This window comes from Labrus bergylta, chromosome 8, assembly GCF_963930695.1.
Source record: "Labrus bergylta chromosome 8, fLabBer1.1, whole genome shotgun sequence".
Classification (NCBI taxonomy): Eukaryota; Metazoa; Chordata; class Actinopteri; order Labriformes; family Labridae; genus Labrus; species Labrus bergylta.
The window spans coordinates 25,573,762-25,601,580 of record NC_089202.1 but is presented as its reverse complement, the minus strand read 5'-3'; the positions used below and the strand labels follow the sequence as shown (position 1 = coordinate 25,601,580).

Here is a 27,819-nt window from a genome sequence, read left to right as displayed (position 1 = left end):
TTAAGAGTCTTTTTCACATCTGACACACCTCATTAAATGATCCATAAAAGCAGTTCTAATAAATTACACACTATATGAATAAGAAACACGATAAGGACAGCACTCCAATTTTTGTATTTTAATTGCCACACGCCTTCTTCAATGTGTGAACAGGCAATGCTCAATATGTATAAACAACAGTAGGTACTTTCCAACAAGTCCAACATAAGGTTCTAAGGATGAATGTACCCCACAGAATGCTGTGCTGTCACCTCACTTTTAAAAAAAATCACCCTTTAAGTACATTTAAGACCCCTGATAGGTTTGCTTTGTATCTTATTCTTAGGAAAACATCCTCTGCCTGAGTCATAGCAGGTTAGTTTTATTTCACCTAACTTTTAACCTCTACCTTTTAATTAGGAAGGTTGGAATTACACTCTTCATCTGTTTCCTCGCTGTTATTGAGGTGCTGGGACCTTTGACCTCAGACTTGTCTCTACAGTCTGTGGTTGGTTAAAACCCCAGTCCACTTCTGGAACAGTGATTTGCACATAGCTATACTAAAAGACAAAATCATACACAGGCATATACTCACATTGACACAGACACACACACATTTACACACTCACACACACCTTGGATCTGTTGGAGGCAGGCCCAGAGGGAGATGCTGGAGTGTGAGGCACCCTGCTTTAACAGCTGGGGAGAGATATGATCTCATAACGTCAGGCCTGGAAATGGATCCTCCCCAGATACAACCAGCAAGAAGTGTGGGTTCATACATTCATGCATACTAGCACTCGAGGAGAGACTCATTGTTGGGAGTAAGAATGTGACCTAAAGCTGAAGACCCCCACCTGTCTTTTGTCTTTTGATATTCTTTTTCTCTCTTAAACCCATATCTTGATATTTTTAGTTTCCACTTCAACTTTGTCCTCTCTCTACATATTGTTAGGACAATAAATAAATTATAAAGGTTTTGCAATCAATAATACTTTTTTTTATTCACTCTCTCTCTCTGAAGAGTTTACTTGCTTATATTCAGTATACTTAAGTGTCTTTATTGGTAAGAGAAAGTTACCAATTGAGAAAAATAAATGTAGTAAATATTTTGAAAAGGATGTGCTGACACCATTTGAGAAAGATGTTTTTTGTGAGTTGCGGTAAAGAGTTGGAGTACTGCAGACATGGAATCCAAGGACTCTGTAGGAGGCATTTGGTCAAGTGGCCTTGTTGATAAGAACTATCACGATGTGATTTATCACAGGCACATCCCCCACACTCTCTCCGGCTGATTTACAGCAATGCTGCACGGCTTATCCCGAAAAGAATATTTCTAATAACGTAAACAAGTATCATTTTCATATTAGTCTGACAATAGCCTCTGCAGACTCTTAGCTACTTACAAGCCAGTGCTTTAAAAATCCAGTTAATTTGTATCTTTAACATTCTAAGAGGCAAGAAGGCAAAATAAAAAAGGACTCGCTTTCGTTTTTAAGTCATCGCCTCAGTCTCACTCTATGACCATGTGCTCCCCCACTAGGCATCCACACCTGCTCTGGTGGTCTTTTGCTTACCAGGGAGGTGGAATAGCCTCACTGGCCCCACAACCATCACTCACCTGGGGGCAGGTCGGGGTCACTAGGGGCAGCCTGCTGGAGGCGGCGGGGCTTGGCCACAGCCTTGGAGCTGTCAGAGACACTGCGACTGGTGGAGCTGGAGCCACTCTCGTGGTCATCCTGATGAAAAAACAAACATAAACACTGGTGAGGAAAGGTAGTAATGTGTCGAAAAGTTTTGTCCAAGCAAAGGGAATGTGTGCAATTAATTTGGGTCGGAGAGTTATTTAATGGAAACAAGATCAAAATCAAACTAATTATTTAACCAGGTCATAAAGTTCTGTTTTATTATTCAACAACAAAATTGGGTTTTTATTTTATCTTTAAGCTAATCCTTGTTTTTCTGCTCATTAACTACGGTAGTGAGGTTAAACAAAATACAAAATGAGATAACCTTTGGTGGACTCAAGATTTTTTAGGTTCAAACTATTGTTAAATTAAATATTTCTGATGTTGAGATGGCAATAAAAAGAAGCAGTAGAAATCCGTAATTTCCTCCCTACTACTTTGTGGATCTTAAAATATGAATTTACAGGCTAAATTCCTCTCCTCCTGCTTAGCTGGCTGATCAACAGTGTTACTGTAACACCACTACTATTTGAGGTAACTAGTAAATATCTAGTTACTTTCCAGATTCAATAATACCATTACAATTACTGACATTTAAAAATCACACAATCTTTATGTTATGTGGAACGGTCGACAACAGGATACGCTTTGGTCAGCACGGTAACATCTTTGGAGAAAGAACGTTGCGTGCTGTAAACACACATACAGGCAGGTTATCTTTAAGGTGTGAGCTTTCTGTCCCGGAAATAACAACATCATTTTCCTGTCTTGCAGTCTTTGTGCAGGAAGGAAATCTTCTCTCCCAAGAACGAAGCACCAAGCTAAACACTTTTACTAAACTAGCTGTCGTAGAGCCCCGTGCTGCACACACCTGAGAGACCCAGGTGCAGCTCACTTAAGATTGGCAGACCCAGGAGGAGACACTCCGTACAAACAGCCGGCTTAATGCCACCCTCTGTAAGGTGGACTATAGAATGATTAACTGGGACGTTGACAGCGATAAGCTTCATATCAAATGTTGAGTCTGTTGCCTTCAAAGATCTAATTAGTAAAATACAAACAAAATGAAAATGACTACAGTGTTATTTTAAATGTGCGACTTGTCACAGCACAATTCTGCCGCAGCAACAATAAATAATGTGAACATTAATATGAGGATATATATATTTTGAATATAAGCAAAAAAAAATTCACGCCTAAGTTATTTTCCCAAGTAACTAGTTACTTTTACAGTGCAGTTAGTTTTTCATAATAGTAACTAGTACCTGTAGGTAGTTACTAATTTTTAGTATGGTGCTCAACACTGTGGATTAATGAACAGAGAAGTTATGCAAGCACCTGACTTTCCTTCCATACAACAACCGTCTCCATAGTCTACAAAACACACCTCTTTTTGGATGGGAGGGCTGAAGGTTTCATTTTCCTTTACAACAGCAATTTTCATCTGCTCTTCTGCATCAGCTGCCCTGCACCATGCAGAAGCACGATTCCCCCACTGGCCTGCACTCACAGTACTCCATGCCAAACTGGGCTTGAGCACAGTTGCCTCTTGTACATACGTCATCACGTCAGAAGGGCGGCCCAAGAATATTTGTGTCTGCCCAAATTTTGAGTAAGCACTCCACCTCTGTATCACAGCTATTGTTGAAAAGGATTCTCGAGAGGAACTGTTGTATCGACTACACAGCATGTACACGCTGAGTTCCAATGCTTGTGCTCGAACCATGCCGAAGCCCTACCTCCAACCGTGCCAAGGAAGTGGTCTGGTTCTGGTTGTGTAATCTACAACCAGATTTGCACCATCTCTGGGTCTTGGTCATGGTGTTTCCAGTGCAAGTGGAAACTGTGTTCTTGTTTCAAAGTTTTAAGGGGGGTTGTTCATAGTTATTCAACAGTCCATAGTAAATATTTATCAATTTTTCTATCAATTAGGGAATTTTATTTATAGTGCCAAATCATAGTAAAGGGTTATCTAAGGACACTTTACAAAAGGAGCAGTTCCAGGCCGTACTTTTTCCACCATGAGCAAGTAGTTTACAACATTTGGCAGCAGTATCAAGGAAAGATTTCCTTTTTAACACACAGAAACCTCAAGCAGAACAAGACTCATGGTGAACAGCCATCTGCTGGGAATGGATGAGCTGAGAAAGTCAGACACAGGGAGAGACTAGAACACAGAGACAGATAAAGATAAAAAAAAAAACATAAATATGCATAATTGGAAAAAAGTCTCAAATGGACAGTTGGCATAAGCCTGCAAGAGAGTATGTACAAGAAATGAAAGAAAACAAAACAAACTTATTACAACCATTATTGAAATAGGGAGGTCATCAAAAAATGTGGCGAGTTAGCTCATGGTCTGATTATTTCAAGTTAGCCAGTGAATCATGAAAGAAAAAAGGGAGGAATCACATGTGTTTTGTATTTAAATACGATTGGCATGGCAGAGTGTCAGAGGAGTCACCCCTTATCTTGCCTAAGGTAAACAGTGAAGGTGTCAAAACTAAGTATAGACAGCTACTCCATGCCATCATGCATCACCACACTTACTCCAATGAGCTCCAAGTCAAATCCCACAGAAGCAACTCGCAGGCAACTTTAAAGGCTTTATACGTGATTTTTTTGATCCAGCAGATGTCGCCCTTGAGCACCAGCATGAAACCAAAACAACTCGCGGTGCATTGTTGTGTTAGCATGCTAATGCCAGCGATCTTTATTATGCTGGTATCTTCACACTGCATGTAAATTGACCTGAAATGAGTGTGATCTAGAAACACAGTTAAGCAGTGAGTACAGTATGTTATTCTTCTTTTCTCTAGTGCCTCAATTAAACAACTTTTATACGTGAGGGGAGGAGTCAGCCGGCCGTCCTGGCGATGTAAACAAAGTGAAGATAGGACTCTGAAAACTCTGAAAACATCACAGACAGTGGGACTCAATGGGGTGTTACACCCATTGTAGACAGTCATGACTCACAGAGTTATTTTCACAGGATATACTTGATTTATATTATACTTAAGTGTGAAAAATCACATACAAAACCTTTAACAACTCTTCATATTGGTCTCACACTACACAATTAATACACATTTCCTGGTTCTGACACAAGTGAATGACAATGAACCCCTGTCAAACTGTGTTGTTGCATAACGAAGATTAGGCTTTCAACACACTGCATTACTTGAGTCGTGGACACACTGACAGAGAAGCAAGTATCCCCAAGTGCAGTAAAGTAAACATACAATTGCCAAAGTGACGAGAGAGAAAGAAATATTTACACTTTACTTCAGTAAAGGCTTTTGCGGTAAAGCTTCACTGTGGAAGCAGTTTTTTCCCCCCATCAGTGAGTGGTGGGAAATGGTAAACAGAAGAGAAGGAATAATAAATACCTCATCAAGGTTCAAACGAATTAATATTGCTAAATAATAGGATGTAAATTTGTTGCTCATTATTCACGCTACATTTGTTTACTTCCATTTCTTAGTGATGATACAACAGAAAATTCCATTTCTAGATGAATACGTTTATAAAGAGACATTTTCCCATGTAGAGGTGCTCAGTGTATATTACAATACACTACTTGAGCCCATTCCCTCCCATCTATACTTTAATATCTATACCTTACTGATTGCACGCCAAGTTGCGCAATTAAGCGCTCAATGTCACCATGGGCATTGAGTTATACTCAAGAGGCGAAAAATGCCTTTTCAGTGGGAAGCCCTGGAACAAATGAAGCCTGCCTCAGCTGCTGTTGGGTAAACTGATCCCTTCTATGCCACACTACGGCACAGGACAGGGTGGGGAGTGGGGGGGGGGGGGGGGCTGTAAGACCAAGAGAGGAGGGGTTGTTTCCCCTGCAGGCATGTCAAGTCAGGTTGACCAAACATGACGGTAGCAAAAAAAAAAAAGGAAATGACAAATAAGGGGAAAGTGATATGTTGGAGAAAAAAAGGGAGAGATTCAGAGATATGAAAACATTTAGGCCAAATATTTTTGAGAGAGTCCGACAGCCAGAGAGGCTTTGGAGATAAAAACAGAAACACATATAAACGGCACAGATTCTGCTAGGTTGAGTGGCAGGCAAGGGGGACCCCCTGCACAGAGGGTAAGTCAGCACCCATGGGGGGTTAGGACAGAGGAAAGCTAGGCCTGACCTGTGGTGTCCTGCAGATGTGTGTCTCAGTCAGGGACCAGGAGGCAGTGTGTATGCATGTAGAAGGGCATTGCTAGATAAACATACTATTTTATTGTTGTTATTCCTCTGCAGGGTTTGGTGAGCTCATGCTGGCAAAAAAAAAAAAGAAAAAAAAAAGAAGACAGGCCTGGAGATTAGATGCCAGACTGTTAAGGGGCGAATGCCTATGGAGTGAGTAAATAAATAAAAGAAATCCAATAGCTCCTTGTCTTAAACAGGCCTCTCTTCTCATCAGCATCACTCATACACACATGCAAACGCAATGGGTCTGACAATTAAAGCCCCCTTACCAGGTCACAAAGAGCATCATCCCCGAGGCACTCCAGCAATCAGAGCCATGCAGTGACTGAAGCAGTGCCTTTGTTACTTACACTACTCACTGTCTTCTATCCTGCCAATGTCATCTTGCTCATACATGTCGTCTTTTCTGTCCTATCCTGATTCCTCTTATGCTTAATGTTTGTCATTGTCATCCTTTCATCCCTTGTGTTCTGTAAACTGTGTATTCTCATCACTGGAAAAATAGCTAGTTAACTTTGAAGCTTTTTTTAATAGTGATGACTCTGGTTCTCATAAGCGTGCTTTCCAGCTGGCATCGAGGAATAAGACTTGAAAAGTGGCTCACATAGCATCACAGTCTGGGATGGTTCCAATAATGTCAAATGGTATGCAGCCACTTCTTTTACACTTAAGCTGCTCGACCAAATGATGACGTTCCGACTGGAATGTGAGCTGAAGAGAATAAAGCTTTCACGTTTGACTCCAATTACCTTTTCTTATACGTCTCTTGGCCTGTGAACACATCCATCAGCTCGACCAAAAATTAGCTGCTAATGGGTTTTTAATGAAACTGTAACAAATGCAGAGAGCCATTACACCATGATTAAAGACAGGGGTTTCATTTTCTCCTAAGACAGTGGTACACTAGAGAGCACTGCTGCCAGTAAGCGCTGTGAAGGCAGAATCGCTCACACCTTCCTCACATTTCAAACATTCATAAATGAGAAAACACTCCTTATATTACTATTTTACTCGGCGACGTGCATACAAATTCAAACACACTTCACCAGCATTATACACTAAAGACGAATAAATGTGAGAAGAACCACACGAACACAGTCGTACATACAATCAAAATATAATGACCCCTATCCTAAAAACACAGCACAGTCCTGCAACTGGAATCCATGGCTGATTGGAGGGATTAATGCCTGAAATGAACCCAGATGAATATCACATTGTGTGACATTCTGAATAATTATCTCAATGAAAACAGCTCATTACAAAAATGTCGTTTCTCTCTCTTTGTTTCCAGCTCACCTCAAGTAATTGAATCCGCCACCGGGAAAGTAATCCACATTTAAAATGCACACACGGCACAAATGATATATTGCAGTCCTGACATACAGTATATAGATTTTGCAAAAGAAATGCACTCATGTATCACACCAAAGAAGAGGATATCTTTGTGATTTCAAAGCATGAAGTGCATCCGTGAAAAATCTAGTCCCAAAATACACTCTCCATTCTAACCATATGTAAACATTCAATAATCTATGATTAGGGCTGATTTAAGCAGCTATGATATTCATATTGATTACTTTCTAATGTCAATAGAAAAGTTGTTTTTTTTAAATGGAATACTAACTACGCAGCACGTACACATTAAATCTTTCACCTACAAGATGAATTTAATTTTCTTGATTATACGAAGGCAAGGCACTCCCTGGAAATATGCATCCAACTCTTGCTATTTTCTTCTTAGTCAAATGTTTTAATGTACCGGATTTATTTCAAAACCTTCAAATATTGATTTACATTTGGAATCATTTTAGGAGGGTCTGTTTAGAAGTTCTGTAATATTAGGAGTGTTATGAAGCACATTTTATCCCTAAAAATTGGAAAAACGGCCGCACTGGGCTAATTTTCCAAACATGTGCCTACTTTCTTTTATTTAGAAGGCCAAAAATATGACAAGTTCATTAAAAACGGTACGACTGAAACGTGGAAAGGATTAAAGTGCATTTGCCAAAGAGAAAAAGAACAGAACATTTTATTGTTAAGCAGCAGGAATCATAAAGACAGCATGCGTTATCTAAGATAGGAGCCCAGTTACCAACCAGACCCACAGTAAGAAACAGAAGAACTTCTGACTTCTCAGGGTTTCATTTGAAAATCTTTATCAGCTGTTTTCTTTGAATAAAACTGGCTGATGACGTAGACCGATCTTTAATAAAGGGGTGTTAAAAGATTATACAAGTTTCTAAAGAATAATAAAAGCAGCATAGCAGCTAAGTGTAATAAGTAAGACATTAATGCAGATAAGTGTGCAGAATTTGAACAAAGACCGGCCTTACAGCATCTTCTTTATATGGACAAATCAATCTGTGCAGTTGTTGCCAAGTACTGAACGTGTAGTTGTTGTTTTTTCAGTACTATGGAGCTAAGACAGTACAGTATGTAGTATTGGTTTTAAACATATATAATATTATGAATCTTATAAGCAAACCTTTAGTAATACCTGACTACATCTACTCGTGTTTTCAGTACAGTAGCTGCTCCGTTTAAAGTCTGCACAATTATCCATTGATCTAGTGTATCTTAAAGCCAGAGAATTCATACATACAATAAGTTTCTATTTTGCTGTTTTTTCCCCATGTTAGTAAGCAGGTTTGCACTAAGACAATACTAAACACTGGGAGAACTTACGTTGAAACACTTCCGTCCTTGGTTACAATATCTGTATTCATTATATTTGTTCAAACAAAAGATTAAGTCACAGTAAATTAAATCCCGAGATAGGTTAAAAGACTGACAGGACGAATTCAAACACGCTAGTAACAAGTCCTGATAGAGGTGATAGAATAAGTAATGAGGATGATCAAAGATGTGCTCCTTTTTTGTTTATTGGAGCCATTTCAAATGTTGCCAAGCGACTTATTGATTTTTATATTGTCACGCTGATGACTTGTACTTTAAGTATTATTGGACACGGATCATCTTACTGGTGAACATGAAAAAAGACATAAAGGAAAGGTTAACAGAGGAAAATAATGTTAAAAAAGCAAAGAATCAATGACTAGAGAACAAAAAGCAAAAAAGAAGAAACATGCAAATGAGAATGTAGAGGGGGGAGAAGAGAATGAGACACAAAGAAAGAATGGGAAAGAGGGAAAAATTGTTCCTGATTTAGATCTAAGAGGCCCTAGTCCTTCAGATGTCTCCATCAACTAACCACAAACCCAAGCTGAGCATGTGAGGCATGCTGCTTACGCTGGCAAAGCTATCCCCTAATGCTAATAACTGCAATGTGTTAGCAATAAAAAAAAAAAAACACAGACCTATTCCAAGTAGACACACACATAGACATTTGTAGGGCTACACACAGAACTTAGTCAAGACACACATTGGGGATTTCCCTAGCACAGAGGTAGCTTTAAATCTAACGTGCTAATTTCTAATCCAAACACCAACCAGTATGTTATTTTCAACTATGTATCATTAAGTTAACATTTTCAAGCAAACTATTGGTGCTGTTCAGTGCTTTGCTGTCCAAAAACTTGGTAGCAATTTAAAAACAGCTTGGTATTTACAAGGTAGTAAGGGGCTTATAGTTTGATATCAAAGAGGTCATGGTAAAATGGGACTGAAATTTAAGTGTAAGGTAATAAAGGACCGAAAGCAAAAGAGTATTTATTGGTAACTACATTTAAAGAGCAATAAGGTATCACTACTCAGTCCTTAGTGTCTATTTTGTGTCTAAAATACAGTAAAATGCAAACCAAGTAGTTATATGAGTGCAATAGTCTAAAATATGAAACCATGGTGACATTCAGGGTTATCTTCTGAAAACAAAATAGTCACAAAATATGTTTGTGTTTCCACAATGTATATGGTTACTGTTAAAGTAACAGTTTCATCATCAAACGAAAATCCTTAAAACGGTCAATTTATATAATAACAATATAATAATGCTGAATTTGAGCTTCTTTTGTCCAGTATGTGCGGTGCTGTAACATGAGACTGCACACAGACCAACCTCAGATGAGAACTACACACTGGGGCATCTGACTCCTTTGTGTGAAATTCTGTTAAGGGAATAGAAATAGCTGAACTTTCATTTACAATATATCTGTCAAACAAATGTAACCACAGTATGCATACTGTAACACAATATCGTAGTATATAAACATAAAGGATTACGCTGAGAATCACAGTGTGTCACGCAAGTACTAGTCATACAAGATTTTCATTAATTAATTAATGATTTACGTATTCGTTTGAGTCTTACATACTCAAAATTTCACAAGGGAACCAAAAATAACTCTATGAAGTTAGAATAGTTACAGTACACATAGCCAGGAAAAAGATCCTATTTTTTTAACTCTTACAAATAAAACGTTGACATTACATACATAAAATCAAATCCTCCTTTGTCACTTTCACACACAACACAAACACTTCAACATAATGTTGTACACATCTTTCTTAATCCAATGCAATGAACTCTTTCATATCTCACAAAGAAAATGAAGTACACGGTGTGCCTTATTGCAACACAATATCTTCCTGGAATTTTTGCCAATTAAGAGCTTGAAAAAGAAGACATTAGCATTAACTGCCAGGTAATTGAAATATCACCAGGAGCAACGAGCAAGTAATAAACTCTATTGGGGGAGTTCTGTTTTCCGGATGGCCTCAGAGCAGAGATTTAACACTGGAATTGGCAGCATCCTGTCCGGAGGAGTGATCACCACTTGACTCATTGATGCAGGAAGCCACTGATCTTAAATTTATCCACTGACTGCTTTCCTGTGTCTGAGGACTGTCTGAGGAGCTGGTGTAACCTCATCCTGCCACGAATCCAGAATTCCAACAACCTACGATGCAAAGCTGCAGGTTTTGTAGCACTGGCTGATTCATATGCAGTCAAGTCTTTGTTGGAGCAACAGAGCAATCAGGTTCATTTAAAAACAATTTGTCTCGTTTACATTTGATATTTATCTCATTTCATATTTTGTGTTTATCTCGCGGATCAGAATTGTTTTCTATGCTCCGTTCATTTGCTCTTCACAAATTGATTCTGCTGCCGTAAAGCGTAGCATATTGTTGTAAAGAAATGATATGTGGACACACACTGTAGTGATAAGGCATACTGCTGAACAGGATGAGGAACAGTTTTTTCCGACCATCACCTTCATAGTTAAAGACAAATAATAGTTTTTTTCTTTTTGCAAGCAAGTGGAAATATTAAGAACAGCGTGTTTGGTCTTGAAACCTTCTCATTTTGAGGAATAAATTGTCTTTTTGCTTCATTTAACATCTCCCTTGTTTCATCATTGAATTATTTGGAAGTTGTCCCTTTGGAAAGCGTGGTTTAGTTAATGCACATCCTGCAAGAAGTGGCTACCAGGTTTTTATTTTAAGTTGCCACTACAAGTTGGGTGAAAGGCCTTCTGCTAGAATGATGCAAATGTGCAAAGAATTCTGTCTTTATTACTGTATTTGTTGGTTTCTTTTCTTTGGTTCCATTCTTTGTTTAGTTGTTTATTTGAATATATGTTTAAATCCCTTTTCTAAATTTGTTAATTTTGGGCTCCAGTGGCTGAGTGGTTAGGGCACGCGCCCCATGTACAGAGGCTGTAGTCCTCCAAGAGGGCTGCCCGGGTTAAATTCGGACCTCGTTTTATTTATTTTTTTATTTGTACATTTATTGCTGCTTCATTATAAAATGTGTTTATTCTTCACTAAGCTCAGGTCTACCAGGTGTTGTTACTGTACAAGTATTTAAAGCCTCTCAAATAGCATGTCCATTTTCATTGCAAACACTGTTTGCTAAGGCAAAAGGGTTATATCTACAATGGAGCATGGCTATGGTCTTTTAGCCTAATCAAATTTGAGTTTCCAGTCATGTTTGATATCAACATGATGGGAATCATAACAGATAATAAAGAAGCAGTAACTTCCTGTTGCCAGGGGGTGGCTCTGTGACACATAAAATTAAAAGGTAAGATGTTTTATGGTGTCACTCTTGAAGAGCAGAGAGGATTACTGCAGCTCTATTTAACATTATTGCAGATATGAATACGTACAGCAGAGTTAAACAGCTTTCATTTTCAGTTGTCAAAATTAGATCCGCACATACACTGGTAAATCAAAATCATGATCAATCACATGCTGGTTAGTTTATACAAAGGACTTTTGGTAAGAACAAGTGTGTGTAGGCCTAGTCTGCTTGGTTTTTGTCAATAAAAATAATGAATATCATGGAAAAAAGGGAGGGAACCACTGATACATAAAAATTGTAGTTGGTAAAGCAGGTCATAAAGGATGACAACCTTAAGGGAAACACAACAAAGATTCATGTTTTAAAATGTGTCACCTTTCAACAGAATGTGTGTCCTATCTAAACTTGTTGACTCAATATTAAACAATTGCTCAAACAGTCACAACAAAAAAATGCAAAACCACTTTCATTATTGAAAATGTGAATGTTATGACACATGAAAAATAATGTCAGATAACTCGGGTTTACTTGGTTAATGCCTGATATTCTTCTGACGAGAAACTGTGTTTTTTTCTACTACAATCATGTAAGCAATTATTTCATTATTAGCAGTATTTTTAAAATGATATATTATTCATGTCACTTGTATAAACATGCAGCCTTTAAGCAACATTATTGAGGAATTAAGTCTGCTCCTCTTTGGTGCCCACTGAATGTCTGACTGGCTGCACTGTCACAACTTTATTAATCACGCTTCCTGTTTGTTGTTGGCATGAGCAGCTAGTGACGCACACACATCTGTCAAATGAACAGCGTGAATGTTACATGTTCGTATTTCACAATCCGTTGCACCAAACATGATTGTGATCCGTTGCACCCTAGTCTTAAGTGAAATAGATTTTTTCAAATTAACTATCAAAGTCATCCATGATCCCAAACAATGAATAAATGATATGCATTAAACTCACTAGAATTCTACAGGACAATAAGTATCTGTACGTACAGCTAAACAAGAAAGTTTAGTGGTGGTTATAACATATTCATGTACAAAATAATAGCATGTATAGGGTCTACTCTTTAAACATTATCAATAAGTATTTTTGAGCTTCTATATCATGATGTGATTAAAGGACACAATCATGAACGCATGAAACCCTATTTATTTTGTTTGTCAATGACTTCTGGTTTTCATCTGAAATCAAAAACAAGTGTACAACATTTTTCCTACAACAGTACTTCAGCACTCACACCCTCATTACAGCTTATTTTCAGCAATTACACTGTCAGCACAAGCTGTAATCTCTAACTGCTGCTAAATGCCCACATTTCTAAATTAGCTGGAAACTATAATTGTCAGCTGTTTTTTGCAGATGGGTTCTGTTCTACAATCTGAATATTCCTAATATTGCCCAGTTCCTCTCAAGGGAAGAAGCGAACACTAAGTAGTTCCATTAATTCTGGTCAAATTACTCAACCCTTAATGAACTTCAAAGGGCGTACGGATGTGCAAGAGGCCAGCACTCAGGCTTTAACAGTCATTTTGAAAAACAAACTGTATTAATGATATCATTTATCATTTCCTCACTTTGGCCGCACACAGCCCACCGCAAAGTTCCTGCCTCAACTAGACAAAAGAAACAGAGGTAACCTCCTACATTTAACATGTAAAAGTTTCCCTGTACAGATTATTATTTCAGCTGGTTTAAAATCCTGTTGGCCACTACCCAAATCAGTTAAATGCTTAAGGGAGAACTACTGAAGACGGTGTTTTAACACCCCTTCACCAAACTCCCAACATCCCTTCTAGAATCTCTCTAAAACTGTTTTAGGACCTGACATGTACATGTACTGTATATGGACAGCAGACACTTTAAAGAATGGGAATTCTCTAATGGCTGAGCAAAGCGGGAAAATGCCAGAGCTGGCGATCACTGCAGTTGTTCTGTAAAAGTGTAACAAAAGTTACATAAAGAAATACAAATTACTAAATGACACAATTCTAAAGCATTGCTTGGATAACAACACACAGTAATCATCCTTCTGTGAGCCACTCAGACAGGAGACAGTGTAACTGCTTATTTAAATTCCACATGCAGGACTTCAGCTGTAAGTCAGTCTTCGCACAAAATAATGTCTCATGTGTGTGAACACCATTGAATAATTTGTATTTTTTTCATTTGAAATTCCCTGAAAAGTATTTTTACAATCTGAAACAAAAAGAAGTTTCTAGACTAAAAGCACTAAGCCAGTAATGCCATGGTGTAGTACTTTCAGCTGTGTATGAAGCATAAAAATAAACAAGTTTTGAGTTGCATCAAACTCGAAACTTGATCACATGAGCAGTAGCTGTCTGTGTAGTATATGCCGCCAGCTCTGAGCAACTCAAGCTCATGTGTTACAAATCTTTTTGCCGCAGTCTATATAATTAGCTGTAATTGACTTCCTTTGAAATTTCTTTCTTCTGGGGCATATGGCCTTGAAACTTCAATCTCCCCATAAAGGGCCAGCAACGAGCTACACTTTCAATTTATAAACTGCATGGGTGGCAGAGGCAGGGCCAGGCTCTTCTGCAAAAAGTCCAAGCCCAAAAAATGCTTTCAAATACCACACTTCAAAAATAAATATGTATGAGTTAACATAAATACAATAAAATCAATATGTATTTAGGGTTAACTCTAATCATGTTCATGACAGGGCGTAAAGTGACATTTCCTCGAAATAAGTTAGAAATTGAAAATCTCACTGTTGCTGCTTGAAAGTGACCTGTAACGTTTTGTTGTAAACAAAAACAATAATGTTTTGGTAAAAAAGTGTATAATGTAATTCTCTCATTGAACATTTGCCAAGCTCATTTGACTTAAAAGTTGAAATACCTGATTTAACCTCCCATGTTTCATTGCTCTTTACACTAATAATGAAATCAACAACTCCACAGGTTAAGAAGAAGAGGCTTGAACTGACATATTTGGAACAAACTTATTTATAGACGAAAATAAAATTCACTCATTCACTAATATCTCCGCAAGAACTTCATAAGATTTTTCTCAAGTTGTCTTTAAAGGCTTTATATGCGATTTTTTTCATCCAGCAGATGTCGCCCTTGAGCACCAGCATGAAACTAAAACAACTCGCGGTGCATTGTTGTGTTAGCATGCTAATGCTAGCGATCTTTATTATGCTCGTATCTTCACACTGCATGTAAATTTACCTGAAATGAGCGTGATCTAGAAACACAGTTAAGCAGTGAGTACAGTATGTTATTCTTCTTTTCTCTAGTCCCTCAATTAAACAACTTTTATACACGAGGGGAGGAGTCAGCCGGCCGTCCCGGCGATGTAAACAAAGTGAAGATAGGACTCGGAAAACTCTGAAAGCATCACAGACAGTGGGACTCGAGCGTTACACCCACTGTAGACAGTAATTAAAATATATATGCATATAAAGCCTTTAAGAAGATTTCTCAGACTCTCTGTTAGATTCACCAGCGTGTTCTTAAATGACTAAATTGTTCGCAGCTGTGTTCTTATTTCCTTGTGTTTGCAAGTTGAAGTGGAGGTACTGCTGCAGGAGGTCAGCACCAAACAAGCAGTTATATTCAGCAGTGTGAGTGGTGGTTACACAGGAACACAAAAAAGATGCATGTGATACAATACACATAACTAATGTTTGTGAATTCAAGTGTCACGTGCATGTTGTTTATTTTAAAAGACCGCCTGGATTTGTATGATGATAAAAATATGTATTAAATAGTTTATTAATCATGAAATAAATATTGTAGGCTTATGTAAACCCTATAATATTATAACACAGCAGATTTAAATTCAATTACCAAAAAATAATTTTGTCCGAGCCGGTCAGCACGCGAATGTGCGTTAGATTGCTCTTAAGTGTTCGTAAATTCTGTTCTTACCTCAGAACAAATCCCATATAAGAAAACATTGCTGAATCCCAGAATCTTCTTTAAAAAGTTTGTAAGTAGCATTTATGAACAAAACATTCTTAAGAACAGTTTGTGAATGAGGCCCAGCGAAGTCACCTGCCAGTTATGAGTTACCTGAATATTTCTTGTCATTCTGAAAAGAAGCTGTCAATCAGGCAGCGATTTGGTTTTCTTTGCTTTCTCTTTTTATTTCATGTACTTCTAATTAAAATAATAAAGCACCAACTAGAAAGACAAAGCCACTTATCTATGTAAAAACAACAAGCTTTAGGCTCAAATAAGATAGTCCATAACCAACTCTACCAACTCATACAACCAAGACTCTTACCATGTTGCTTGCATGAGAGCGAGTTACAGATGGAAAGTTTTGAATCAGGGTATGTGGTCAGGATTGACACTTTAGACAAACCAACTTGAAGTAAAGGATGTCACAAGTGGAGAAACATAAAACTCCTAAAGGTCAAAAATGATTCATAGGGGAACTAATGCAAATACAGAACAGTATAAATGTAAATGTAGATTTTGCCCTGCAGTGGAATCAAGGAAAACATGTTGGTCATAAACAAACCTGGGCTCCATCCTTCAGCTTGAGAATGCACTCCATTGTGTTAATGGTGATGACAACAGGCTCCGAGCCCAACTTGGTCCAGGGTACATGGATACGCAGCTCATGGATATGACCACTCAGGAATGTGAAAGGAAGCTTCAGCTCCTGTAAATATGCATTCATAAGATAAAAAACAACAATTAGTTACTATAGTTAGAACTAGTTAAAACATTTGGAGCTTTTACCAATCAATTATTATTGTTATCTTTAAATCAACATTTGCATACTAGATATTATTAAAAGCAACATCTTAAGCTTAAATATTGGTAGTCCTTTTGACATAACCAGTCATATTTCCTCAGAGGCAGATGAATCACTGTTCTGCATCTTTTTGTACAAGGAATTATACTTGAATTAAGTTACCTGACCACTTCAAGCAGGCTTTACAAGCCTCCTGTGGAGGTTGATGCCAGGGTCGAATGTTAACTTTTTTGGTCTATCTGCAAATGGCAGGAAACCACATTTTGCCAACCACATTTCTTTGTAAGCAGTCAAAAAATATGTTTTACAGTGTTAGATAACAGTGGTAGAAAGACACTAATGCATTAACTTTAACTTACAGTGGTATCATTTTAAGTAACTTCTACTTTACTTGTGTTTTACTGAAACTTCTTCTACACTGCATTTTTCACTCGATACATAAAAAGCAGCACTTTGTAGAGCCAGATTAATAATATAACAAAACATGATAAACTTATAATTTATGATATGCTTTATGACTTCAGGCCACCCAGCCTACATCATAAGTTAAAATCAGCATCACATATAAAAGCTGCAACAAGTTCCTGCCGTGTCAAATGTTTAGCTTCTCCCCTGCCTTCCAAAGAAACATTTGAACATGTTATTAATCTAGTTTATAAGTAGAGATGAAGACAAAGCTAAGTGATTTGGAAATGTGCTTTGCAAATGTGTCCCCCCCCTCCCCCCCACCGAGTGGCACAACAACAGGAAACCAGGGAGACTGACTTTTCAAATTTGGAGTTTTAAAAGAAAATTTAGTAAAAGGAATGTCATCATAAACACAAGCACATCTTAAAATTGTTTATTTAAAACATTTACTTTGATGTCTGCCACTAAAAACTGTAGCTTCATTTTGCATTAAAGATCTTTTTTTATGAAAAAAGGTGAGCAAAAATGCATTAAAAATAAACTCCCTTAAAAGTTTGTGAGCAAACAAAACTAAGATATTTTGTTGTAAAAAAATAAATAAATCCATGATTTCTTTTTACAGTTGATAGAATTTCTACCGATATGGACACCTCTATATACAATTGGTAATCGAACCTGTGTCCCCAGTGAAGTGTGTATGGATAGTACATTAAATTTCTCCCAACAGCAGCACTTAGCAGTGACTTAAAACTTCAGTATAACATTACTGCATGTAATTACTCAATTACTGAATATGATATTACCACACAGTCTTTTATAAGCCATTAAAAGTGACAAAACATAACTCCCCTATCATTATTGGTCTTGTATCTAAATAGACTTGAGCTTGTAAAGCGCTTTTCTAGTCTTCTGACTACTCAAAGTGCTTTTCCACCGCATGTCACACCTACACATTCACACACTGATGGCACTGGTTGCTATGTAAAGTGACCATCAGAAGAAACTACCGGTGATCCATTCATAGACATGCATACGCCGCCAACGAACCAGCAGGAGCAATTTGGGGTTAAGTGTTTTGTCCAAAGAAAATGCGACATGTTGTTGCAGGAGCTGGGAATCAAACCCCCAACCTTCCGGTTGAGAGACGTCCGGCTCTACAGCACCAACCGAGCCACAGCCGTAAAGCTTAATGAAAGCACAGGACACATCCAACATATAGTACCTGCTCAAGCACATCCAATTTCAGGTCCAACTTGCTGAGCACCACATCTCCACCCCAAAGAGACAGCTGCAGATCAGACGGCTTCAGATTCTTGATATACTTGTTCACATAGCTCATCAGGAGTGGTGTGACATAGGACTCCAACATGTTGTCCCTGTCCTAAATGCACATCAAGAATTGGACAAACATTTTATGTTATTCATCATTGTTTATTTTTTCATCACTCCCCACCTGTTTGGTTTATTTGCTCCAACAAAACAAAAGAATAGATAGATAGATACTTTATTGATCCCGAGGGAAATTCAAAGCATCCAGTAGCAGCTTACAAAGACGTACATGACATGAAACATTTGTTACAAATTAAACCACAAACCACCACGCCCCCCCCTCCCATACATATATATTAACCCGAAAAAAGATTTAAAGAATACCCCTAGATGAATCAAACTTAAACTGTGCAATTAAAAATAGACTTATACAAGAAATGTACATAACCCGTGCAGGGATAAAAATATATGTGCAATTTAAACAAGAACCTATAAACAGTTGAGAGACAAATCTGTAATTAGACCTGAATATTAAAAAATAAGAATAAAAAAAAGTGTAGAATACTGTACTTTCAAGGGCGTAGTTTGAGATTCATGATCTATGAAGACTAAATAAAATAAAAAATAGCTCAACACCCATTTCCAAAGACTTCTCCTTGATACAGGTTTAGTAACTTAGACGTTTAGTAACTTTCCATACTACATGTTTTTATAGTTAGCTCTGATGAAGTAATGTGATTGGTCAATAGGTATTCTAGGAATGCTGGTAGAGAGCACATCACTTGGACATCTCACAGTATGTATTATAGCCAGGTGTTCAGAATCCACTCAATATTGGAATATTCTCCCACTCACAATAAGAGACTCAAACACATGCAACCTTCAAAACACACCTCAAACAGTGGATAAAAGAAAACCAAGTCTGTGACCACCTTTAACCTTTAACCTCTATTATTATCTTGTGTCACTTGTGCCTTTGTATTTGTATTTTATTTGTAATTTCTCTTTCTCTGTTACCTGCCTAGCGACATCAGATGGAAAACTAGCACTTCTGCTATAATCTGGCATTGTTACAGCTGTTCATTAATATGCATTGTCCCTAACAAATAAAAAAATAAAAAAATAAAACAAATAAATAAAAAATATAAATATAAATATAAATAAAAAAAATAAAATAAAATAAAATAAAATAAAATATCACAACAGACAGTGTTGGGCTTATCTAGCTATGCAATATTTTTTACTGTTTTTTGGCGATGCATTTTTTAGATGTCTCCTCCTGAGAGCTTCTACATAAACACATTATTTTATACTGAAGGGTCATTCAGTCAGTCTGAAACCGAGTCTGCAGGTGTAACTATAGCTTGTCATGCAGAGCTGATTTCCAACTTGCATTAAAAACAGGCTATATAATTCTGTTCGTGAGGTTTGCAGGTGTAGGTCTACTTTAATAACATTTATTTAAATAAAGTGTCTGGTTTATAATTACCCAGAGAGAGCCTGAATGAGCCTCCTCGTTACGTGTCATTAAGGAGAAACACAAGCAGCAGCTATTGACTATATATCCAAATGTGTAGCAAAAGCAATGCAAGTAAATACTGGTTGGTGTTTTTGTAATCTTCCTACATAGTAAGCAACACATTTAAGTTTCTGCAGAGAGTCTATGTATGATATCCTGTCAGCTACACAAACCACAACAGACGAGCATAGAAGCTAAGCTAAGCTAACACGAGTAGAAGTCCTTTTAACTTCGTTTTTGTCGGCTCAAACGTTTGGCCACTGTTAAAACACAGAAACGCGCATGCTTACTTGTCACCCGCTTATATCCTGCAGCAATTCCTTGACTTCGACGTCTAATATAACATATTCTCCTCGTTAACTGACGTTAGCCATATCTCTCATCGGTAGGAGCCCATACGTCATCGGTAAACACCAACGCGGCTTCCGTATGCATGGTGTTGCCTTTTCGGCCCTGTAGGAAATTTGCCAATCGGTTTCACCCAATGGGCAAGACATGAAACTCCGCGTCAAAAGGCTGAATGAGGAGATTGACTGACACGTCAAATAAGACTAGGCAGTCATTAAAAAAAGAGAAAGCCCTGACGACATAATCGAGTGACTGGTCGATTCGCGTTTTCTCTTCCTCATTCGGTTTCTGTGGCTGCATGTCAGTTATGGTCAGATGGTATAATAAAACAGTAGCGCGTACAATCATGTGGCTGATGTTGTAAAATCAAATTAGTCCATGTTCTTTATCGAAGAGGCCACTTCTTCTCTCGGGGAAGTCTTCTTCGTTGATGCGAGGCTGAGGATCTGTGAAATCAAATATCTCATCAGGTGGAGGAGGCAGTGCAGCAGCGTTTTCTCAAAATGTTTTAAAGCTACAGGTTACATTTCATTTCAACATCAGACTTCATTTCATGAATAGCGAGAACAGTCTTCTAAGACACCGACAAGATACATGAAAAAGTAAAGGAGAAGGATTTCTGCATTTTTTCTGTGTTTTCTAAACATTTATGAGCTTGTCAATCAATCAATCAATCAATCAATCAATCAATCAATTAGGCCTACGCCAAATCCTAAAATAAAGTCATTTGATCTAGACCATACTCTTTGTTCTTGTATTTAGCATAGGCCTGCTCTTTGTTGTGGTTTAGTGAAATATTTAACTGCTCATATCATCTTACATCTCACAAATCATTTTTCAATGAGTTGTCAATCTTAATGCCAATAGGCTCTCTTACATTTTATTACATTTAAATGTAACAAATGAGAAATTAATTCAAATTTAAACCCCTCTGTAAAATAAAATGTGGTTAAAAAAAATGCTTCTGATCTTTTGATCTTTTTTTTTTTTTTTCATTGTAGGCCTATCGGGAATTTTGGTGACCTTGAATCTTTAAAAAAAACACGCTTATCAGATAAATAGACTATTAGGCTAAATCGGAAGAGGAAAATAAATATCGGGCCTATTTTATTAACAAACAACAGCCGACGACCTGCTTTGCTGTGTATTCGTCTCCATATTTGTCATCTTAGCCTAGACCTTCTAATTATGACATACAAATAAGAAATAAGCGGAATAACAAAACATCAGAAGTATTCCACTCTAGCCTATATTAAATACATTTCACGTTTTTTTTTTTTTTCAATTCCAATGTGTGTTTTAGGTTGTGACGGTCAGAGCAAGTGGCCTGGAGTCAGCGCAACTTCAGCCCTGTCAGCTTGGTGAAGCTTCCTGAGGACACACACTGGCCGGTCAGCTATAAAGTTCACTTTGTCACCGTCTCTGCTTGGCACCGCATGCGTGCAACAATTAAACTCCCATTACTGTGAGATCAACCACGCTTTAAAGTAATGACATAAAAACTTGATATCATGTTTTGTGTTAGCTCTGCGCCCGTCCATATAACTCTGAGAGTAAGTCAGACAATTAATAGTTTGATTAATTAAGATCTTGTATTGTGATGGAGAAGAAACTATTGTCTACATGTCCATGAATTTAACATCTTCATCTTTTTTTTTGTTATTATTTTGACAAGCTTTTCTTATGAGCATGATTAAATAAACGAGGACAGAATTTACATTAAAGGCATGCTTACCCATTCGTTTGAGCTTTAAATTATTCCTAACTAATCGCCGGTTTCCAAAAGGTCTCAACTAAAAACCATTATAACTAAATAACACGCATACACCAATATTTGTTTCAATTTAGTTCATTTTGTAATACTAGGACTCGGACTCCCCAACTTGTTGAAAAAAATCGTTAGAAATTATTTTTTATGCATATCTGTCCATCAAGTGTAATATTATTCTATTGCCTTCACCCATTATTATTCCTCAACTACAGATTTTGTTTAGAGGAAAGAAGTCTACCAATCGAATAATGAATAACAATCATTATAAGCAGTAACTTTTTCAAACAGTTAATGGCAAAGAAACGCGTTTTGATATTATGATGATGGAGATGTGATTATTATCATTATTAATAATATTATTATTATTGTTTTTATTATTGTTATTATCATTATTATTATTATTATATTGAGTTGTTGATGTTGGTTGGTTGATTGAATATTTTGTACTATTTCAAACATTGCCTTCACTCATCTTTTTATATATTCACCGCTTGCAGGTGTCATTTTGAAGTTAAAACTTGATTTCTTCCCCCTATAATATTCAGACACTCACTGGGTTTTGTAAATGAGGTTGCTGCAGATGATGCACGACGTTGCCTTTGGATTAAGTCAATATTTAAAAGGCTGTATGTGTAATAAGTATACGGGGCCTTACTTGATGTCCTTTCTGCAGGTATGCCTTTTAAAAAAAAACCTCTTCTGTTTTTATTGCTTCTTCTTTAAAGTTTCTTTCAATCCCACAAATATAACTGCTATTATTTCCCTTGCAATTACTTGCATTGTCGGTCAAAAATCAGTTTGTTAGTGAGTCCTCAGCAGCAAAGGATGATGAGCCACTAAAACACGAGGCCTGAAGGCCAAGTAACACAGCAAGCCATGAGTGACGACGGAGACAGAGGGAGAGAATCCTAATATTCTTTTCCGAATCATTTATAACAACAACAAAAAAAAAGGAATAGGTCCGCTCGTTCTGACTCAGCAACAAGCTGTAATGGTGAATGTTAAAGCGATAGTGGCTGACAAAGTTAAGCTGGGTCAGATCTAAACTCAGTAATGCCTATTAACATCCAAATCTAATGGCGTCCAAGGCACTCACTGTTTCCTCTTTAACTTGCTTTCATTAATTCACTGTGGATTAGGCCTTTATGATGTAAATTAATCATGTCAAATTACTGCTCAAGTAGGCCAAAATCTTTCATTTCAGAGTTAGTGTGGAACTAAAAACATGCCTTTTGCTTTTTATAGGTGCTGATGACTGCAACTGTGCAGGTGAGTACGGATATCAGAGGAGCACTTCTCAGTAGAGATAGACAATTATTATGAAGGAGCTCAATCATTCTGAGGCAGCTACAAAATGCTAAAAGGAAAACAATTACGCCCAAATATTTTTTTTTTATTCGGCTGTATTCAATTTTTTATAACAAAATAATTCTGCTTGTTTTCTTTACAAAGAGCTAAATGTTTCGGCGTAAACATTGTGTCTCGACTCTCAAGCACTGCAGTCATGAATAGATAGACCAGATTTACATAATGGAAATATTTATTTTTGAAATACATTTAGACACACTTTAAACTTATGATTGTTCTTTGACAACTTTATCATTTCATGTCAGGAAATAAAATAAAAAAAAAACACATATGTACATAGTCTTTGTATTTAAAGGGTGGTGTGAAAGGTGGACATGGCCAAAGCTCCGTTGTTCTCCCACTTGAGGTGCAAACATCCCACTCTCGATTGTGCCGCAGTAAACGTGTCCTGGTGCTTGTGGATTGTCTTTGAACAAAAGCGTGCTGACTTGTCTTCCTGCGTTTTGACCATTGTTTATTTGTTAGTCTGTCCAGCCTAGAAGTCCTGTTGTGGGCTGTGCGTCAAACTGTGCCGTCGCAAGTCACAGTTGCGCCGAAACACCTTTCCGCAGCGGCCACAGCTGTAGGGCTTGATGTCTGTATGGGTGAGAAGGTGAGTTTTCAGGTTACTTCTTTGATTAAAGGTTCTTCCGCATGTGGGGCATTTGTGGGGAGACTCCTGTTTAGATTTGAAGCAAGCAAAGGATTATTCCCTTTAATTATATCGAACGTCTATTACTTATATCTGTCAATTAACTCCACTATATGGTCAGTTGAAAATGAGACTGATTAACACAAAAATAAATTAGCCCACTGTGTGTGTATCTCTCTTTAAGAGTCTTGAATTAATTAGTCAGTTGGCCAAACTCAATGGTTTTGTGAGACGTTTTAATATCCCCCATGCATGCAGGAGACAGTGCTTGTCAGGTGTTTTATGATCCTAATATATCACTGGTTTAGACTGAATGAAAGCATGGTGACTATAGGATCATTTTCTGCTTACCTGCATATGTAAGGTTTTATGGACGGCTAGAGTTCGAGACTGACAGAATCCTTTCCCACATTCTTGACATTTGAAAGGTTTCTCCTTGGAATGGATGTATCTGCAGAACAGGAAGAAAAAAAAAAACACTTCAAATATGTGCATATAAATACACTTTGCTGTAGCTTGGAACAATAGGGGCGAAAAATCTCGTAAATGCAAGTAATGAGTGTCAAAATGTAAACGCGTTTTAGTGACGTCACGGCGAGACATCTGTAAACACATCTGCCGGGAAGTTAAAGCAAAATTTGAAAAGACATTGCAAGTCCCAAAGAGTTTATTCAGACACACACACACACACACACACACACACACACACACACACGCATGCATTTACGCGCACGCACACACACACACACACACATCACAGGGCTGAATTATAATAACGGGCAAAATACAAATAAAAAAAAAAAAAAAACATTGAAAAAACAAAACAAACAATTGTTTTACCTGTGGTCTCTGAGATGGTCCTGCCTCCTGAAGGCCTTGTGACAAATATCACAGGTGTAGGGCCTCTCGTCTGTGTGGGTCCTCTCGTGGATAAGCAGGTTGTAGGACTTGGTAAAATGCCTGCCGCAGAACTTGCAAATAAATTCCTTTTTGGTCTTGGATGGGAGCCTGCCGCGGGTGGGTTTCCTATCCGGGGACAGCTTGCTCAGCTCGGAGATGGTTCCTCCTAGTCCTGATGCCAACTTCGACAGGTCCGCAGCTTTCGGTGGGTCCTCCTGGGTGGCAGCGAGGGCCAGGTTGGCGAAGTCAAATCTCGGCCTGTCCTTGTGCAATGAGGGGACGCCGTGCCCAAGTTGTTTCGGGTGGAAGAGTTGTGCTGCTGCTGTGAATGGTAACGCTGGGAAGGGAATTCTGGGGTCTACCAGACCCTGGGCGGCTGCCATCTCGGTGATCGTCGACCTAAGTCCTTGGATGTGCGGGTAACCAAGAGTCCAGTGGTTCATGTGCATGGTTTGTACAGCGCTTAGGCCGTACAGTCCCTGCAGCTGGTCAGCGGGGAAAGTGTTAACGGCCTGCAGGAAGGAGTAGTTTGTCAGCTGGAGGGCCGGGTGCAGTGGGATTGGGGCGTGCAGAGCTTTGCTCCCCATCTCGACTCAGACCTCTGCAGAAGACATAGTGACAACCATTGGTTAAAAAAAAATACAAATAAAACAAAGGAAATAACCATGAATGTTTAGTTTGTGTGTAAATACCACTTAAGATGCCTCAAGATGCCTTGTTGGTGGCAGTGTCAAAGTAAAAAACGTCTGTTCTACAGCCTTATTTAAACGTAAATGCATTAGGGCATATTCATTTGGTTACTTTAATTCTAACTTGGACAAGCGATGGCGATGACTAGGAAAAAAACAATATTCCCGTTGAGATTTACTGATAATAAGTAGAACCCTGATCATTTAAAAAAGAGAGAAATGAAAAAGGTATTACACAAGTTAGTTAGAACAGTATCATTTGTAAACGGTGATGCCTTAACATGGCCTAATTTTAAATTATTCATCAACACTGTAACTAATTTAAGTAGATGTAAAACTATTCCTATGCCATCAATTTGAGTTGTAAATTACAAATAAAGATAGCCTATGACCAGAACGACTAATACAAGGTAATATGTTGATTTATCAAGTTGTTGCTTCACATTATAAGCCGTGCACTGATTGTGTTCTACACTTTGCGGGCAGGTTTTAAATGTTAGTATTGAAAGTAAGTAGCCTACGTGGGTCAGAGTAAACACACACATGCTGGCTGTTAAACAGAGCGTTTCTTTCATCTTTGCTATAAATGTGCCTTTAATTTAATGGTTGTGCAGAGCTAGTTAATTTAATAGACCGAATATTTAGCTCTAAATGTTTCTTGTTTTTATTTCCTGGGTTTCCTCTGGGTAAGTTAACGTTGTATCAAAAAAAAAAAACCTCTGGCCTTTTAAAAACACAAGAGAAAAGAAAAGGTGTAAACCTAAAAAAATTAATAAAATAAAAAGCAGAAGCTACCTCACTCACAAATGCAGGACAAATAAGATGAGCTGACAATGCATGGCATTAGATTGACAGGTTACATGTGTGTGGGGTTTGCAAGTTGTGTTTTCCCCACACAGAAACGTCCAATTTAGTTCAAGAACACGGACAGTGACATCGAGACTAGAAGGAAGCAAACGGCCAGTTGACCTTCAGATTTGTAAAGAGAATGAAAACGAGGTGGCTTGGTATTTGATATAGTATTAGCCTATTGTAATGCCTGGAGCAGTTTTTGCTTCACCAGAATCAGTCACATTCAAAAGCATTCTGAACCTGAAACCTCACTGAGATTTTGGAATTACTCATAATTGGAAAGAGCCTCCAGACTGAAAGTGTTGCGGACATGAGAGCAGGTTGATTCGGTCGGTCCATTTGTCTCGCAGTATTTCAACTCCTTCTACTTTGCTCTCCCTTTAACGGCCGGGATAGGGGATATTAGAAATAATGCACAGGTGCACCTTGCATTTTGTTATTTGCCCATGTAAATCTTTGTTTAGCCTGTTCCACTCAATAACCTTTGGACTTCATTTACACGTTGACAACAGCTTAAGTAGTGTCCTGTCGTGTGTGAGTCCCTGTCAATGTATTTTTTCTGGCATGTTTTCAATCAGCAGTGACATGCAGCCTATCACAAACGCAAAGGCCACTGCTTGTTTCAGCAATATGACGCGCTGTGGGCCGAAAAGATGTGATGTCAAAACGTGGGTGAACTATGAACTCAAACTTGCGAGCATAACTGAGCATTCATCGCCTGTGGAAATATTTTTTGAATCGGCACTGCCCGTGCAAAGTTTACTATTTTATTGAACCTGCTTTTTTTTTTTTTACAAGTCAAACATTGAACGTTAGTCTATATTGTCTTTTGATTTAAAAAAAAAAAAAAAAGTTCTACAAGTGAGTTGACTGAGGTCGGTTTCTCTACTGCAGAAGATTGACTTAAGTCCTGTCAAACAGATTCTTACCCCCAAAAATAGTTGCCAAAAGTCCTGAAGTATGTCAATAATCCACAGTAACTATAGAAGCGACAAGCTCCAATAAAGCGCCACCAAAGATTTTCAAGTTCCACCGTCCAGTAAACTTTCATGTAGCCATGCAGTCAACTCTGATGCCCTCGGTACTTTGCAGAGATGTGACAAGTTGTTAAAAGTTTGTGGAAGGAGGCGAAAAAGTTCGGAGGAGACAGCAGCAGCGTGGGAGTCCCTTCTGAAGCTAAGGCTGGAAGTGTGCGTAATGCGCACCGGTCCTGCACTTTTCAGGGCTCCGGGACTCTGGAGCTCTCAGCCCGCCCTCCGACACGCCTCCCCCTTTCTGTATCATTAACTTCAATGTTCCTCTTCTGTTTATTTGTGTTTGGATAGCAACTACGGCTACAGACCAAGAGCGTGTTCAGCTCAACCCGCTCTCCTCTGACACCTCTCATATAGAATAAAGCCAGGGCTGATACCTTCTTTTGGAGTCATGATTGGAAGCGCAGGAGGTA

At 38.1% G+C, this 27,819-nt stretch overlaps 2 protein-coding genes across 3 annotated transcripts in view; both read right to left on the bottom strand.

Moving 5' to 3' along the window:
• The window catches only part of LOC109987406 (intermembrane lipid transfer protein VPS13B), a 278,167-nt gene extending 257,804 nt beyond the window's left edge, over positions 1-20,363 (bottom strand). The window contains exons 1-4 of the mRNA XM_065957731.1: positions 20,104-20,363; positions 18,248-18,406; positions 16,378-16,521; positions 1,601-1,718 (exon numbers count right to left, since the gene is read on the bottom strand). Of these exons, the coding sequence (XP_065813803.1) occupies positions 1,601-1,718; positions 16,378-16,521; positions 18,248-18,394 (409 nt within the window). The 5' untranslated portion in view covers positions 18,395-18,406; positions 20,104-20,363. The remainder of the gene's footprint in view (positions 1-1,600; positions 1,719-16,377; positions 16,522-18,247; positions 18,407-20,103) is intronic.
• Positions 20,364-23,309: 2,946 nt separating this feature from the next.
• On the bottom strand, positions 23,310-27,581 carry osr2 (odd-skipped related transciption factor 2). 2 transcript variants are annotated; one of them, XM_020638476.3, is made up of 4 exons: positions 27,302-27,581; positions 24,772-25,432; positions 24,283-24,382; positions 23,310-23,958 (listed from the first exon to the last, which is right to left on the bottom strand). In XM_020638476.3, the coding sequence occupies exons 2-4, from the start codon at positions 25,416-25,418 to the stop codon at positions 23,776-23,778; spliced, it is 930 nt and encodes a 309-aa protein (XP_020494132.1). In that variant the 5' UTR covers positions 25,419-25,432; positions 27,302-27,581; the 3' UTR covers positions 23,310-23,775. The 2 variants fall into 2 exon arrangements, with proteins under 2 accessions (XP_020494132.1, XP_020494133.1); XM_020638477.3 differs by having other exon boundaries at positions 23,310-23,876; positions 27,302-27,578.
• Between the last annotated feature and the right edge of the window lie 238 nt (positions 27,582-27,819).